At 41.5% G+C, this 14,161-nt stretch overlaps 1 protein-coding gene across 4 annotated transcripts in view; it reads left to right on the forward strand.

The window, feature by feature from the left end:
- The window catches only part of DAAM1 (dishevelled associated activator of morphogenesis 1), a 218,840-nt gene that overhangs the window by 112,939 nt on the left and 91,740 nt on the right, over nucleotides 1–14,161 (forward strand). For all 4 annotated transcript variants that reach the window (XM_069733373.1, XM_069733399.1, XM_069733382.1 and 1 more), the window contains one exon: nucleotides 11,365–11,585. In XM_069733373.1, the coding sequence (XP_069589474.1) occupies nucleotides 11,403–11,585 (183 nt within the window). In that variant the 5' untranslated portion in view covers nucleotides 11,365–11,402. The remainder of the gene's footprint in view (nucleotides 1–11,364; nucleotides 11,586–14,161) is intronic.

Genomic DNA, 14,161 nt, shown 5'->3' on the forward strand with positions numbered 1-14,161 from the left:
TTTTTTTTGCTAGCTTTAGATCAGGGATGTCAAACTCAAACACAGCAGAGGGTCAAAATTAAAAACTTGGTCAAAGTCGCAGGCCAACCAGAATATAGTATAATGGGCTGCACATAGTCCTCCATACAATATTATGGGCCCCACATAGTCTTCCTTACAGAATAATAGCACGACATAGGGGTGGTGGTTCTGCTGTCGCGAGCCAAATAAAACCACCTTGCGGGCCAGTTTTGTCCCTCGGGCCAGAGTTTGACATGTATGCTGTAGATGCATTATAAGGGATCCTTATAAGCAAGTTTCACATAACCGTATTTTAGGATCCATAATAGGTCCACAAAACCCCAAACTACTGAGCTATTCACTATTCGTCAGTTCGGGGTCCTATGTTTGCTCCAAATGCAAATGCTAAAATGCCTTCAACTGGATTCATAAAAGGTGCTAAGGTCAAGATAATTTGTGGGTTTTTTTTTTTTTTTTCCTTTTTCTGGAAGCCAACTAGAGTCCATAGAGAGGTGTCCTCTAAACAATTGAGGATGGTTTTGGTCTCAGTGATGTCTATGTTCCATATTTACAAAAAAAACCCTGTTTGGGAGAGAAGAACAGACAAATCGCGGCGCCCTAAGTGCGTAAACACAATATTATAGTCTTTAAAGGGTGCACAATTTTATGCACTCACCTGATAAAAGACTAAAATGGCTTTAGATTGTGTATCCTCCAAATTCCCTCTGAGATACTTTTCAATATACAGGGCTTGCAGCTTGCCTCGGGTGGATCCAAGTGAGAGAGCCAGAGTAAGGCTCACACAGGATGAGTAGTTCAAGAAAAGCACATCCAGCCCATGAATGGCAGCGCTTCCCAGGACTCACATTCAAAGATGATATTTCATATTTTTTTATTTCATAACTTAAAATAGAAGAGATACAACGCGTTTCGGATACAGTATATATCCTTCTTCAGGTATCATAAAAACACCGTACAAATCCTCTTTGTACGGTGTTTTTATGATACCTGAAGAAGGATATATACTGTATCCGAAACGCGTTGTATCTCTTCTATTTTAAGTTATGAAATAAAAAAATATGAAATATCATCTTTGAATGTGAGTCCTGGGAAGCGCTGCCATTCATGGGCTGGATGTGCTTTTCTTGAACTATGTTCCATATTTGCCATTTTTAGGATATTTTTCTACCTGTACACCTCAATATTGGGTTGGACTAATCTGGATTAGTTTTTTCATGTTGTGTTTTTTTTAATCTGTTTACATACTTAATGCAGACAAAAAGGGAATGTTTTATCAGAAAATGACTTGCTATTTATATTGGGTTTTTTTTATTAAAAGGGTTTGAACAACCCATCATTAATGGGCCTAAGGAGATTAAGAAATGATACTCTCTTCTCTGGACCGACACTACTCCTTCTTACTCGGTGCTGTGTTCCTTGGCATTAATATCCAGCTGCCGATAGGCTTCAGGGTTCACATTTCATCCAATCAGAGGCTGTCTTGAGCGCTGCAGCCGATTACCTGTCTCTGATTGGCTGCAGTGCTCTTGTGATGTTCACACCGAAAGTCTGTTGTTGATTCCAGGCAATTGGCGGAGGAGTGGCGCCAGTCCAGTATTTGGGTGTTGTGCTTTGTTTTTTTATTTTTTTTTTTAAATTTTAATTCCTAGCCCTATATTAAGTGCAAGTGCAAGTCCAGTATTGGACAAACCCATTAAAATATTTTTTAAAAACCTTTGAATCTTTTTTTTCTAATTTATCATGTTACTATATGTATTTGAAAAAGTCAAATGTTTCCCCTCTGGACACTGAGCCTAATATTAGGTTGATGTGTCTTGTAGAGATCACGTCTCATTAGTCATCTCATTAACCTCAAAGGCAGGATTACAATGACATAGTACACCAATATATTGATAAGACATAACCCATCATTCACAAAAGGTCATGGTCACAGCTCACCTCCTCCACCAACCTGCTCAGTGATATCTGCACAGATCTACCCACAACACTTGACCCATAAAAGTCAATGAACGTCTCCTGTCTATTGCTTCCTGTGGTCCATTTGGCTACTGTAAATCTCAGAATACAATTAACGGCAGCTCAGTCCAGATGGCCGACCCCATAATCATGTATAGAACATGGAATTAAAAAAAATACATAAAAACTTGGGGAAAAAAAAGGAATATGGATCACTATTTGGTTTTCATTAGTAACAAAGAGCGCATTCCTATTTGCTAAAGACGTTTAGAACTTTCTTGGTAGCTAGTTTGGAGTCAACGATCTGCAGAACCTTCACCGGATGGCCGCAGCTGGTCTTCTGAAAGTCACACTTGCAAAGATTTCAGATTTGTCCCATCCTGACATACGAGTAAATTACGCTGTCAGTTCATATTTCTCGCTTTTGCCTTTTGCATAATTGGGCAGAAAAATTATGTGATGAAACCCATAGATCATAACCTAATTGCACATGTTTGGTGGCTGGTCAAATCAGCCTGTGCCACCACTGATGAGCAAAGTAATTAGTGCCGTGGAGATGAAGACAAGGTCATTAATGGCGCTGGGGAGAGGATATCGCCTGATGAATATCCTAAGGAGCGTGCGGATGGAAATTACAGCCTGACTCGCAGAGATTAGGGTGTTATAACCAATTCTTGGTGCTCTCTTGTGAAATTAGGCAAATGTCACAGCTCGGTGCTCTGGCCAGTGTAACTTGTAAGATTGTTTGATCTCGGAACGTAATCCTGTATTATATTAAAACCATAACAGATAAGTCTATCTTACATCAGGGTTTCTCCCTCTTCTCCGCTGCTCTCTGATGTTCAGCCAGAAGTGATGTTTGATGTCAGACTAATGCAGCATGTAGATTAGTGGGAGCTTTATTGTGTTGCAGGCACACCAGGGATGGACAGGCTTCGGGTCTCCAGCTGTTGTAAGGCGACTGTGTTCTGACGGACATGGTGCCGCGGGAGGTGTGACTTCAGCATCAGGGGATGCGCAAGGTCCCAAATGCTTTTGTTGCACAATTTGACTTGCAAATGCTCTAGGATAATATTGTAGGTGGAAATGTGTTTAATATGATAGGATTTGGCATTCGAAGAGCTATTCCAGAAGACTGAAAATAATTATCTCCTCGTTGCAGGTCACATTTTCCTGTGTCCTTTTAGGTTGAAAAAAAAAAAAAGACATGGGGTCAATTTATTAACCTGGAGTGTATTCATAAACCCTAAAGAAAATCCTAGCTCAAAATTTGGCAAAGTTAAGGCTAAGTTAAGACAGTGTGGTTGAATGACCTGGTAACGTGTATGGGTCGATTACAAATCATGTTGGGTGAGGGAGGACTAAGGGTATGTGTCCACGTTCAGGATTGCATCAGGATTTGGTCAGGATTTTCCATCAGTTTTTGTAAGCCAAAACCAGGAGTGGATGATAAATACAGAAGTGGTGCATATGTTTCTACTATACTTTTCCGCTAATTGTTCCACGCCTGGTTTTGGCTTACAAATACTGATGAAAAATCCTGACCAAATCCTGATGCAATCCTGAACGTGGACACATACCCTTACAGACTTTTCTAGGGGTTGTCTAATCTAGTGCAGATTTTTTTCTGCGAGTGCTGCAGCTTGCTGAATTCGGTCATTGCCCGTAATGTGCTGACTAGCCTCTCATCCACTTCTCTCGAGAAAAGCGTCGGAGAAGTTAGGCTGCATGTGACTGCAGGTATGCAAATGGCATACTTGTCATCGCGTGCCGACAGCTCAAACTGGTGAAAATATGCACTGGTTTGAATATCTCTTTTAAAATCCCCATGCACTGTAGGCCAAACTTGAGTGATCACCTAATGTATTTTGAGGTTTCCAAACTGTCCATCCCCCAAGATACGAGGCCATAGCAGATAGAAATTTGGTCATTGGAATTCAAGTAGCCGATCCATTTGTTCTTCGAGAGATAAGCTGCTGCCAGAGGAGCATGGCAGCGGCTCTCTCGTAGAGGTCTTCGGATCACTCAGCCGAGTGGTCATTTTTATGGGGCTTTTAGAAGCAATAGCTGTCAGACAATCTGGACCCGTTGAAGCGTGTACCACGCAGAACCGGCCATAGTCCATTAACCTAATGGTCCAGGGTGATTAATACATTAAAAAATACATCAACACTTTCCTCTATGACCGGTGCTATTACTCTACTCTCAGCCCTTTGTCCCCCACTGGTCTCCTTATGTGACCACACTAGTGGAGCACAAGAAAGACCCCAGCGCAGCAGAATAAGGGCCCCATTTCAGCGTCATACAGATGTAATCCTGCCATTTGCATGAGGCCAAATTTGTCCCTATTGTGCCTGATCTACAGCTACTAATTCCATGTATTTTATGTCTCATCACAACTGATTTTTTTCTCATTTTAGTTCAAAGGTTACTCTATATATAATTGTATCCAATGTGACATTTGGTGATTGCAGAAAGTAACATGTATTGCTTCTGGCTGTTTGTGGTTTGGAGAGAAGGAAGTCCGTGTCTCCTAAAATCTGATCACATCAAAGCTTTGTGGAACAGACAAGAAAGCCATATTCTAAGATTTTCCATCCATGCTTGTGACTTTTACCTGGTTTGGTCATTTATTTATTTTCCTGCTGCATTTTATTAATGTGTATTATCTATATCTGATTATCATCGTAAATGATACCAATATCCATAAAAATCTCTCCAAAGCAAATTGAAGAGTATTATAGGAAGGCATTTTTCACCTTTTCAATCTTATTTTAGCCCATTGGTATCTCTATAGTGAATGATCAGACGAGAAGCTCCCGCAGAGATCTATTAACAGAGCTAGACTGCATGGTGCTTTTAGATCAGACTCTGGACTCCAAGGTGACTTCCACTATTTCCTCGTATTTCATATTGATTATGGTGCAATATGCACTAAAAGACCATTGCACTGTATACTGTACTCTTTAGGGCATTTATCTACATTATTTGTCAGTAACTATTAGATCAGGGGTAAAGAGGCTTTTAAATATACTTCGGAATAAAATGAAATATCCATGGCTGCCGTGATGGTAAGTATCACAAGGATTGGAAGTCTTATCAGCACTAAAGACTGTCCAAACAGAGCACAAACACTTGGTGCACCCTTGGTGTGGCCAAACAGTTCAACGCACCTTCCCGCCTACTTGTTTTGCATCTCTCTGCCCTTCTTTTCATCAATGAAGATGCACCGCTCTGGCTTTACCGGAGAGCAGAGATGGCTGGAAAACGGGTAAGTGGGAAGGTGCACTGAACGATTTGGTCGCTCCAAGGGTGCACCGAGCGCCTGTGATTGGTGCAACACTTTAAATGGACTGCCGGCACAAAATAAGTGTTCAAACCAAATAGGACTGGCTCTTTATTTTATTTTTTTCATAGGTGGTTGTAGGATACCTGTGTATTCCACCCTTTGCTTGACAAGTGTAGCACAAGATCAGTAGGTGTTGCCATCTGCCTATTGCTGCTTGACGCTGACACCACCCCGTCTTAGGTCAACAACAGTACACATCCATTTGACAGCGGTTAATTTGAATAAAACCGCCAACTGGACTCTTAAACCTAGAAAGAGCAGTGATTTTAATTCATAAAGTACAGGTTATGCCGAGTAGAGATGAGCAAATAGATTCACTGGACCCTTATCAAGTGGTCAATTCATCCCTGTGAACTTTCTCCTACCTGCTCCGATCTCCAGGAACCTAATTCTGATTAGTAGGCTTGGCGCGATGTCCTTGATAAAATGTGAGGCACATTTTATGATGTCATGCTGGGCCCACTAATCCGAACAGGAACGGTAGGTGCCAGCAGGTAGGTGGTGGTCCGTAGGTCTCCCATCCGGCAGCTACAGCTTACTGACGTGGCCTCTGGACCCGCTCCCGTGAATCGATTAATTCATCTGCAGTTCTGAATCTTTTCTTTGTAAACCATGTACGCATCTTTCTAGAACATGCCACCTCTGGATATGACTGCACACTCAATGCCACAGGCTTCCTATAAGTGTGCAGTATGAACTTGTTAAAGGCACAGCCCATCTAAGTAACCATCAGAAGACTTTTAGGAAAACCTTTTTGTGAGCTACAGAGCACTTGGTCCAGCACCTTGCATTACGCCAGTTTGATGATACTGGGAACCTTGCTATATCTGCTCAAGCACAAAGCAGTGAGTTTCACTTCATCTAAGGATGGATGGTTGGACAACCCCTTCAAGGAAATAAGAGAAGAAAAATAATGTGCTAAAACTGCGTTTGTCTACCTCATGTCCAACAAAACAGGAGCAATAATTTGTTGGTTTTTTTTTTTTTTACATGTTGAGTTTTTTTTTTTTAAACAGGGCTGTGTTCACATCTGCTCCACAGCCTCCACTGACAGGTTGGTCGGACTTGATGGAAGTATAGCGCTGTAGTATTTGTCCAAAATATCAACATTCTAATCAGTTGAATTAGTTGGGTACCAGTGATATTTTTTTGTGTGGGGAGCCGACCGTTAAGGCTTGTTCACACTGATGCTCGGAATTCCTTTTTCTTTTGTTTTGTTATGAGAAGCGTAAAAAAGCAACTCGATAACGGATCCCTTGTACTAAAATCATTTTAATGGAACAAAAAAATAGAGCAGCGTGCTGACCTTTTTCTTCTGGTGAAAAATGCGACAGACGTCTCAACGGAGGAGCCATCACCTAGTCTTAGTGGTCTTCTGGCAGCACCAGTGACCTAATCTTGCTCTACACTTCTTAGGTTCCTTCTTTTATATTGTTGAGTATCTCAAATATGGATTCTGCTGCTATCAATATTGCTTGTATGTGGGCAAATCTGCATGGCTTGTCCTGCATACTGGAAAAAACCACACGACGTCCCTTATTAAGGTTGTGTGCAAGAGTTAAATAGTCTGCTGTGGCCGGGCTATGTTAGGTTGTCATCTCCATTGTCAGCGTTGCCAGTAATTCGTGTTAGACACATGCCTTCAAGCCAATATTCAGCGTAACTAGATAAAGATGTCCCCGTTTCATTAATAATGGACCAAAAGGAAGATGACATCCATTTCTTAATTAGCATCACGTAATGCCGGATGATTAAACAAATGGTAAAAGCTGCAGAATTCACCATGAAAATGTATCTGGATTTGGTAGTAAAGCGTTGTCTGAAGGGTTCACATTTATTCGCATTCGGGTACCTACTGACTAATCTACAAATTAGCTTTCCATTTTGTTCGCTATGATCCCCCGGGGAGGATTAGCCGGGCTCATGGATATCTTTTATCGCTGGCATTGAGTGGATGGAAATAATGTAGGAGCCTATTAACTATTCATGTGCTTTGCTTACTTTATCATATACAGGTCCTTCTCAAAAAATTAGCATATAGTGTCAAATTTCATTATTTACCATAATGTAATGATTACAATTAAACTTTCAGATATTATAGATTCATTATCCACCAACTGAAATTTGTCACATCTTTTATTGTTTTAATACTGATGATTTTGGCATACAACTCCTGATAACCCAAAAAACCTGTCTCAATAAATTAGCATATTTCACCCATCCAATCAAATAAAAGTGTTTTTTAATAACAAACAAAAAAACCATCAAATAATAATGTTCAGTTATGCACTCAATACTTGGTCGGGAATCCTTTGGCAGAAATGACTGCTTCAATGCGGCGTGGCATGGAGGCAATCAGCCTGTGACACTGCTGAGATGTTATGGAGGCCCAGGATGCTTCAATAGCGGCCTTAAGCTCATCCAGAGTGTTGGGTCTTGCGTCTCTCAACTTTCTCTTCACAATATCCCACAGATTCTCTATGGGGTTCAAGTCAGGAGAGTTGGCAGGCCAATTGAGCACAGTAATACCATGGTCAGTAAACCATTTACCAGTGGTTTTGGCACTGTGAGCAGGTGCCAGGTCGTGCTGAAAAATTAAATCTTCATCTCCATAAAGCATTTCAGCCGATGGAAGCATGAAGTGCTCCAAAATCTCCTGATAGCTAGCTGCATTGACCCTGCCCTTGATGAAACACAGTGGACCAACACCAGCAGCTGACATGGCACCCCACACCATCACTGACTGTGGGTACTTGACACTGGACTTCAGGCATTTTGGCATTTCCTTCTCCCCAGTCTTCCTCCAGACTCTGGCACCTTGATTTCCGAATGACATGCAAAATTTGCTTTCATCAGAAAAAAGTACTTGGGACCACTTAGCAACAGTCCAGTGCTGCTTCTCTGTAGCCCATTTCGGCACCTGTAGCCCATTTCCTGCACACGCCTGTGCACGGTGGCTCTGGATGTTTCCACACCAGACTCAGTCCACTGCTTCCTCAGGTTCCCCAAGGTCTGGAATCGGTCCTTCTCCACAATCTTCCTCAGGGTCCAGTCTCCTCTTCTCGTTGTACAGCGTTTTCTGCCACATTGTTTCCTTCCAACAGACTTACCATTGAGGTGCCTTGATACAGCACTCTGGGAACAGCCTATTTGTTGAGAAATTTCTTTCTGGGTCTTACCCTCTTGCTTGAGGGTGTCAATGATGGCCTTCTTGACATCTGTCAGGTCGCTAGTCTTACCCATGATGGGGGTTTTGAGTAATGAACCAGGCAGGGAGTTTATAAAAGCCTCAGGTATCTTTTGCATGTGTTTAGAGTTAATTAGTTGATTCAGAAGATTAGGGTAATAGGTCGTTTAGAGAACCTTTTCTTGATATGCTAATTTATTGAGACAGGTTTTTTGGGTTATCAGGAGTTGTATGCCAAAATCATCAGTATTAAAACAATAAAAGACGTGACAAATTTCAGTTGGTGGATAATGAATCTATAATATATGAAAGTTTAATTGTAATCATTACATTATGGTAAATAATGAAATTTAACACTATATGCTAATTTTTTGAGAAGGACCTGTATGTACTCATCTATGTCTTGACTCTCCATAGAGGAAAATGTATACCGTATACTGGAGATTAAATTTTGGAAAAAAAAGAAAAAACTTATATGTAAATATGTCTTTACTAGATGGCAGCCCGATTCTAAAGAATCGGGAGTCTAGAATCCATATATACTTTATTTATTCAAATGTAAGAATAATACAATTAATAAATAATAGTAAGAAAGAACAAAAATAATATGCAGTATATGGAGAAAACACCAAACAAAAGTTCAAAATTGGTGTGAAAATGTCACTGAACCACTTCACAACTAAATATATATAGTTTTGGTAAATGGTATTATCATTTTTTTGACGAAATTCGGCAGGAGCTTGAAGAGCAACGTCACTGGGCCCGCCTCCACGCAGTAGAAACTTGCTGTGAGGTAAAAATTCAAAAATCACACCAAAATGGCGGGCGGAGTGTGTCACAGTACGGCACGTTTCTGATTGGTCGCTCGCAGCAGGCGGCAACCAATCAGACACTGGACACTGTTGACGTCACTTATCTCCGGACATTAGCTCCGGACATTAGCTCCGGACAAAGCCACGGAAGTTGGCACAAATTGCAGGAAGTAGTATTCTAGGCAATTATATATTAGATTTCAACGACTTCGTGCATCTGCTTTTTTTCCCCTTATCTCTGTATGTAATGCGGCCTTAGCAGACTCTTTGCATACATCTCCTGCCAGTATACAGCTGCCACCTTTACAAGGTCGCACCCGCCTGTACACCTGTGCCACATCACACCTTCTCACCTACAGCTGGCTCTACGGTTGATCTCCTTATCTCTCATTTGCGCACTTACATAAAACGCTTTTTTTTGGCCATGCGGTTTCGCAGCGGCTTGCGGGGATTTTGGGATGCAAGTCTTTTGGCTGCTTGGTTTGTTCAAATGAAGCCTACGGTTTCAGTGCACTTCATCTGATTGAGTTTTAGGGCTTGTTCACACGCTGCGTTTTTTGCCTTGGAAACAAAATGCAGCATTTTACAGTGCCAGTAAAGTGAATTATATCTTGCAGATTTGAATAATCAAAGCAGTTTTATTTTTTTAATCACATTTTTTTTCTGCATTTTTGCAGTGTTTTTTTTTCATCTATTCAAATGAATGGGAACTAAAAAAAACCACACATCCAAAAAGAAAATGTGTATTTTACATACGGTAGCTATTTTCCTGCCTGCAGTTTTTTTTTAATTTGCTGCTGCAAATACTCAACATGTACACACAGCCCTGGACAATTAATATAAATTCTGTCTATCTAATATATAATTGCCTAGAATACTACTTCCTGCAATTTGTGCCAACTTCCGTGGCTTTGTCCGGAGCTAATGTCCGGAGATTAATTGCCTAGAATACTACTTCCTGCAATTTGTGCCAACTTCCGTGGCTTTGTCCGGAGCTAATGTCCGGAGCTTATGTCCGGAGCTAATGTCCGAAGATAAGTGACGTCAACAGTGTCCAGTGTCTGATTGGTTGCCGCCTGCTGCGAGTGACCAATCAGAAACGTGCCGTACTGTGACACACTCCGCCCGCCATTTTGGTGTGATTTTTGAATTTTTACCTCACAGCAAGTTTCTACTGCGTGGAGGCGGGCCCAGTGACGTTGCTCTTCAAGCTCCTGCCGAATTTCGTCAAAAAAATGATAATACCATTTACCAAAACTATATATATTTAGTTGTGAAGTGGTTCAGTGACATTTTCACACCAATTTTGAACTTTTGTTTGGTGTTTTCTCCATATACTGCCTATTATTTTTGTTCTTTCTTACTATTATTTATTAATTGTATTATTCTTACATTTGAATAAATAAAGTATATATGGATTCTAGACTCCCGATTCTTTAGAATCGGGCTGCCATCTAGTCAATAATAATAATTAATAATAATAATAATTTTTATTTATATAGCGCCAACACATTCCGCAGCACTTTACAATTAATCAATACTCAGCCATTGAAAATGGGCAAGGAATTTCATATTTGCGTAATATTATTTTTTATTGTAGTTGTTAATATTTCATTTCCTGTTATTTATCTGGCAATAACGTAAATATCCCTGAGCACTGTATAGACTTTGTAATCCACCTCTGACCCTGGTAGATCCCATTAGATAATATCCCTATTTTATAGCTATAGGGTGGTATGGTTTTTGTTGTTTTTTGTAAGGAAATTAGAGATTCTAAAGAAAAAAAAAGAGCACGCAGGAGTGGGGAAGATATTGTGATACCCTAACAAAGCTTCCATTGTGCTCTTCCCAATCGATCCATATTTTTGTGTGATTGTCTTGTTGGATAAATTGGATGGGTTTATGCAAATGCGCATAAAATTGGGAATTTTGGCAATGTGGTTGCAAATGTTTAGGAGAGATGTTTTAGTTTAATTACACCTAATGACAAAATGGAAAACATTTTCTGAAATGTTTTTCTTTTTTTTTTTTTCTTCCAGGATTTCTTAGGAAGTGTTGACTCTTGGGTCTCCCAGCCATGGCTCCAAGGAAGAGAAGTAACCGTGGAATCTCGTTCATCTTCTGCTGTTTTCGAAGCAATGAGCATCCGGAGATCACCTACCGGTTACGAAATGACAGCAATTTTGCGCTGCATTCAATGGAGCCAACGTTGCCCATCCCCGCAGCTGAGGAGCTCGATGTCATGTTTGCAGAATTGGTGGTAAGTGTCGCCGTAATAAACTAAAGATAATATGTGCAAAATGATTAGTGAAGGTCTTGATGGAGAAACGTCCTGTATTTGTATCCCAGACAAATTCATGGAATTTATCAGAAACCATTTCCTTCTAATTTTTTTTTATGTAAAGCGGTTGTCAACAAAATACATTTATCATTTATTCACAGTATAGGTGGAAAAAAAAAAGTATGATCGCAGGGACCTCCACGGATCTTAAGGACTAGGGTCTAATGATGAGCGAACATGCTCTAAGGTGTTATCTGATCATGCTCGTGTGCTAACTGAGTGTCTTTGGAGTTCTCAAAAAATGTTCAGTCCCCGGAGCTGTTCGACAGCGGCAACATATGTAGAGATTATTACCTGTTTGTTAGACGATCCCTGCATGTGTTGCAGCTGTTGAACAGCCACAAGACATGCAGGCGCGGGGACTCAAACATATTATACAAGCACGCCGAAGTCACTCGGGTAGTACCTGAGCATGCTCAGATAACACCTTATCCCAGAATGTTTGCTCACCACTACTAAGGGGGTCCCATAGTGCAGTTTTTGTATAGAGCAGTGGAGTGCATGTTTGACCGCTCCATTCACTTCTATAGAGCTGATAGAGCAGCCATCTCTGTCAACCCCAGAAAAGCAAATGGTGCAGTTGTCATGCATGCTTAAAACTGCTCCTTTCACACAGGGAAATGTAATAAAACCCGTTTTGAGATTGGCGGAGACCCTGAGGGCTGTTTCAAATGTCTGATATCAGATCGCAATGCACATGCTGGCCGCAAATCTAACCCGAGTGTGACAGCTTCATAGAAATACATGAAGCTATTGCGCTCTGGTCAGAAAATGAGCGACTGGCCCGTGGATTGTGATCGGACCGATTTATCTCAGACATCTGAAACAGCTCTGAGTCAGAATCCCAGTAATCGTACTCTGAAACCTCTTGAAAGGAGCCATTTCCCTGAATATATTGGTTGCATATAGTTTGCCAATGCCTAAACTGCGTGGGTCAATGGCCATCTATGCAGCCTTCTGTAAAAGACTTTGCAAAACTTTCCTATCAGGTTGGCAGGCATCATAGCAGTTGATTAGGGACACTAGTGATGAGCGAATATACTCGTCACTTGAGATATCTTGAGCACGCTCGGGGGTCCTCCGAGTATTTTTTAGTGCTCGGAGAATTAGTTTTCCTCACCTCAGCTGAATGATTTACAGCTACTAGCCAGGCTGAGTACATGTGGGGGTTCCCTAGCAACCAGGCAACCCCCACATGTACTTATGCTGGCTAATAGCTGTAAATCATTCGGCTGCAGCGATGAAAACGAAATCTTCGAGCACTAAAAAAATACTCGAAGGTCACCCGAGCGTGCTCGGGAAATCTCGAGTAACGAGTATATTCGCTCATCACTTAACGACACCCCTCAAACAGGAAGGTGGCCATTGGTGGAGATATGTATAGCTCTACATCAGCCATCTCTCCTGATTCTCCATAGGAAGGAAGGTTCGGCAGAGCTCGTGTGCTAACCGAGTGACTTCGGCGTGCTTCATATATGTTCGAGTCCCCGTGGCTGCATGTCTCGTGGATGTTCAAGAGCCACAGCACATACATGGATTGCCCTTTTGATAAGCAATCCCTTCATATGTTGCGGCTGAAGTCACCCGGTTAGCACCCGAGCATGGTCCGATAACACCTTATCCGAACACGATCGATCATCACTAACAATTACTTGATAAGTATAAGCTTTGCTCATTTTTGGAAGAGGACTTTAGGTCAGATTCACACACGTGTTTTGCGGTCTGAGTACAGACTTTGATGCACAGAGCAGCCAGGGGGTCTCCGGACCTGAACTCGAAAGCCTTGTATATGCCCATGTGGCTGTCGCGTTTTGAGTCCGAACATTGATTTGATGGTCTGAGTACAGACTGTAATCAGCTGCTTTATCGTTACACTGCAGTTCAGGCATTTTATCTCGGGACATCGTATTAAGATTCAGAGCTGCGCTCCGCTTCTCATTAAGACGCTGTTGTATTCTGCATCGCGCTCTGATGCACCGAGAAGCCACCGTCAGAACCTTGGCGCAGTGTTATTGATGCTGTCTGTGGTTTGATGCCGGAATATACTGAATAGCTGACTGCATGTTACCCTGTCGTATGTAAATCATTTGGTGCAGGATTTGGGATATGAAGTGACCCCTTGCATGGGCTCAGATGCAGATTGTGAGTTGTCTGGGCTCCAGGGTTATATGATGACCACAACGGCTCTGACAAGCCCCCATAATTAAAGGGGTTGTCACTTTATCTTTATTTTAACATATGTTTTGGGGTCATAATTTTGAGGCATTTATTAATAAATATTACAGACTCCTTTGTCAGTGCACCTTCCTCTCACTCGCTTCTGATGGAGTTACATGTAATCAGACCTGCTAGTCGGCCTTGTCGATTTGAAAAACAGCTTTCCCATGTGCAATGTTTTTCCTTAGCTGGATGCTATTGGACCAGTCTGGTCACATGTTCCTCCATTAGCAGCCATTTTGAGAACAGAAGAGCTGTGCAATCTGGGAGGAAAGCTG

This window comes from Ranitomeya imitator, chromosome 1 (genome assembly GCF_032444005.1).
Source record: "Ranitomeya imitator isolate aRanImi1 chromosome 1, aRanImi1.pri, whole genome shotgun sequence".
Lineage (NCBI taxonomy): Eukaryota > Metazoa > Chordata > Amphibia > Anura > Dendrobatidae > Ranitomeya > Ranitomeya imitator.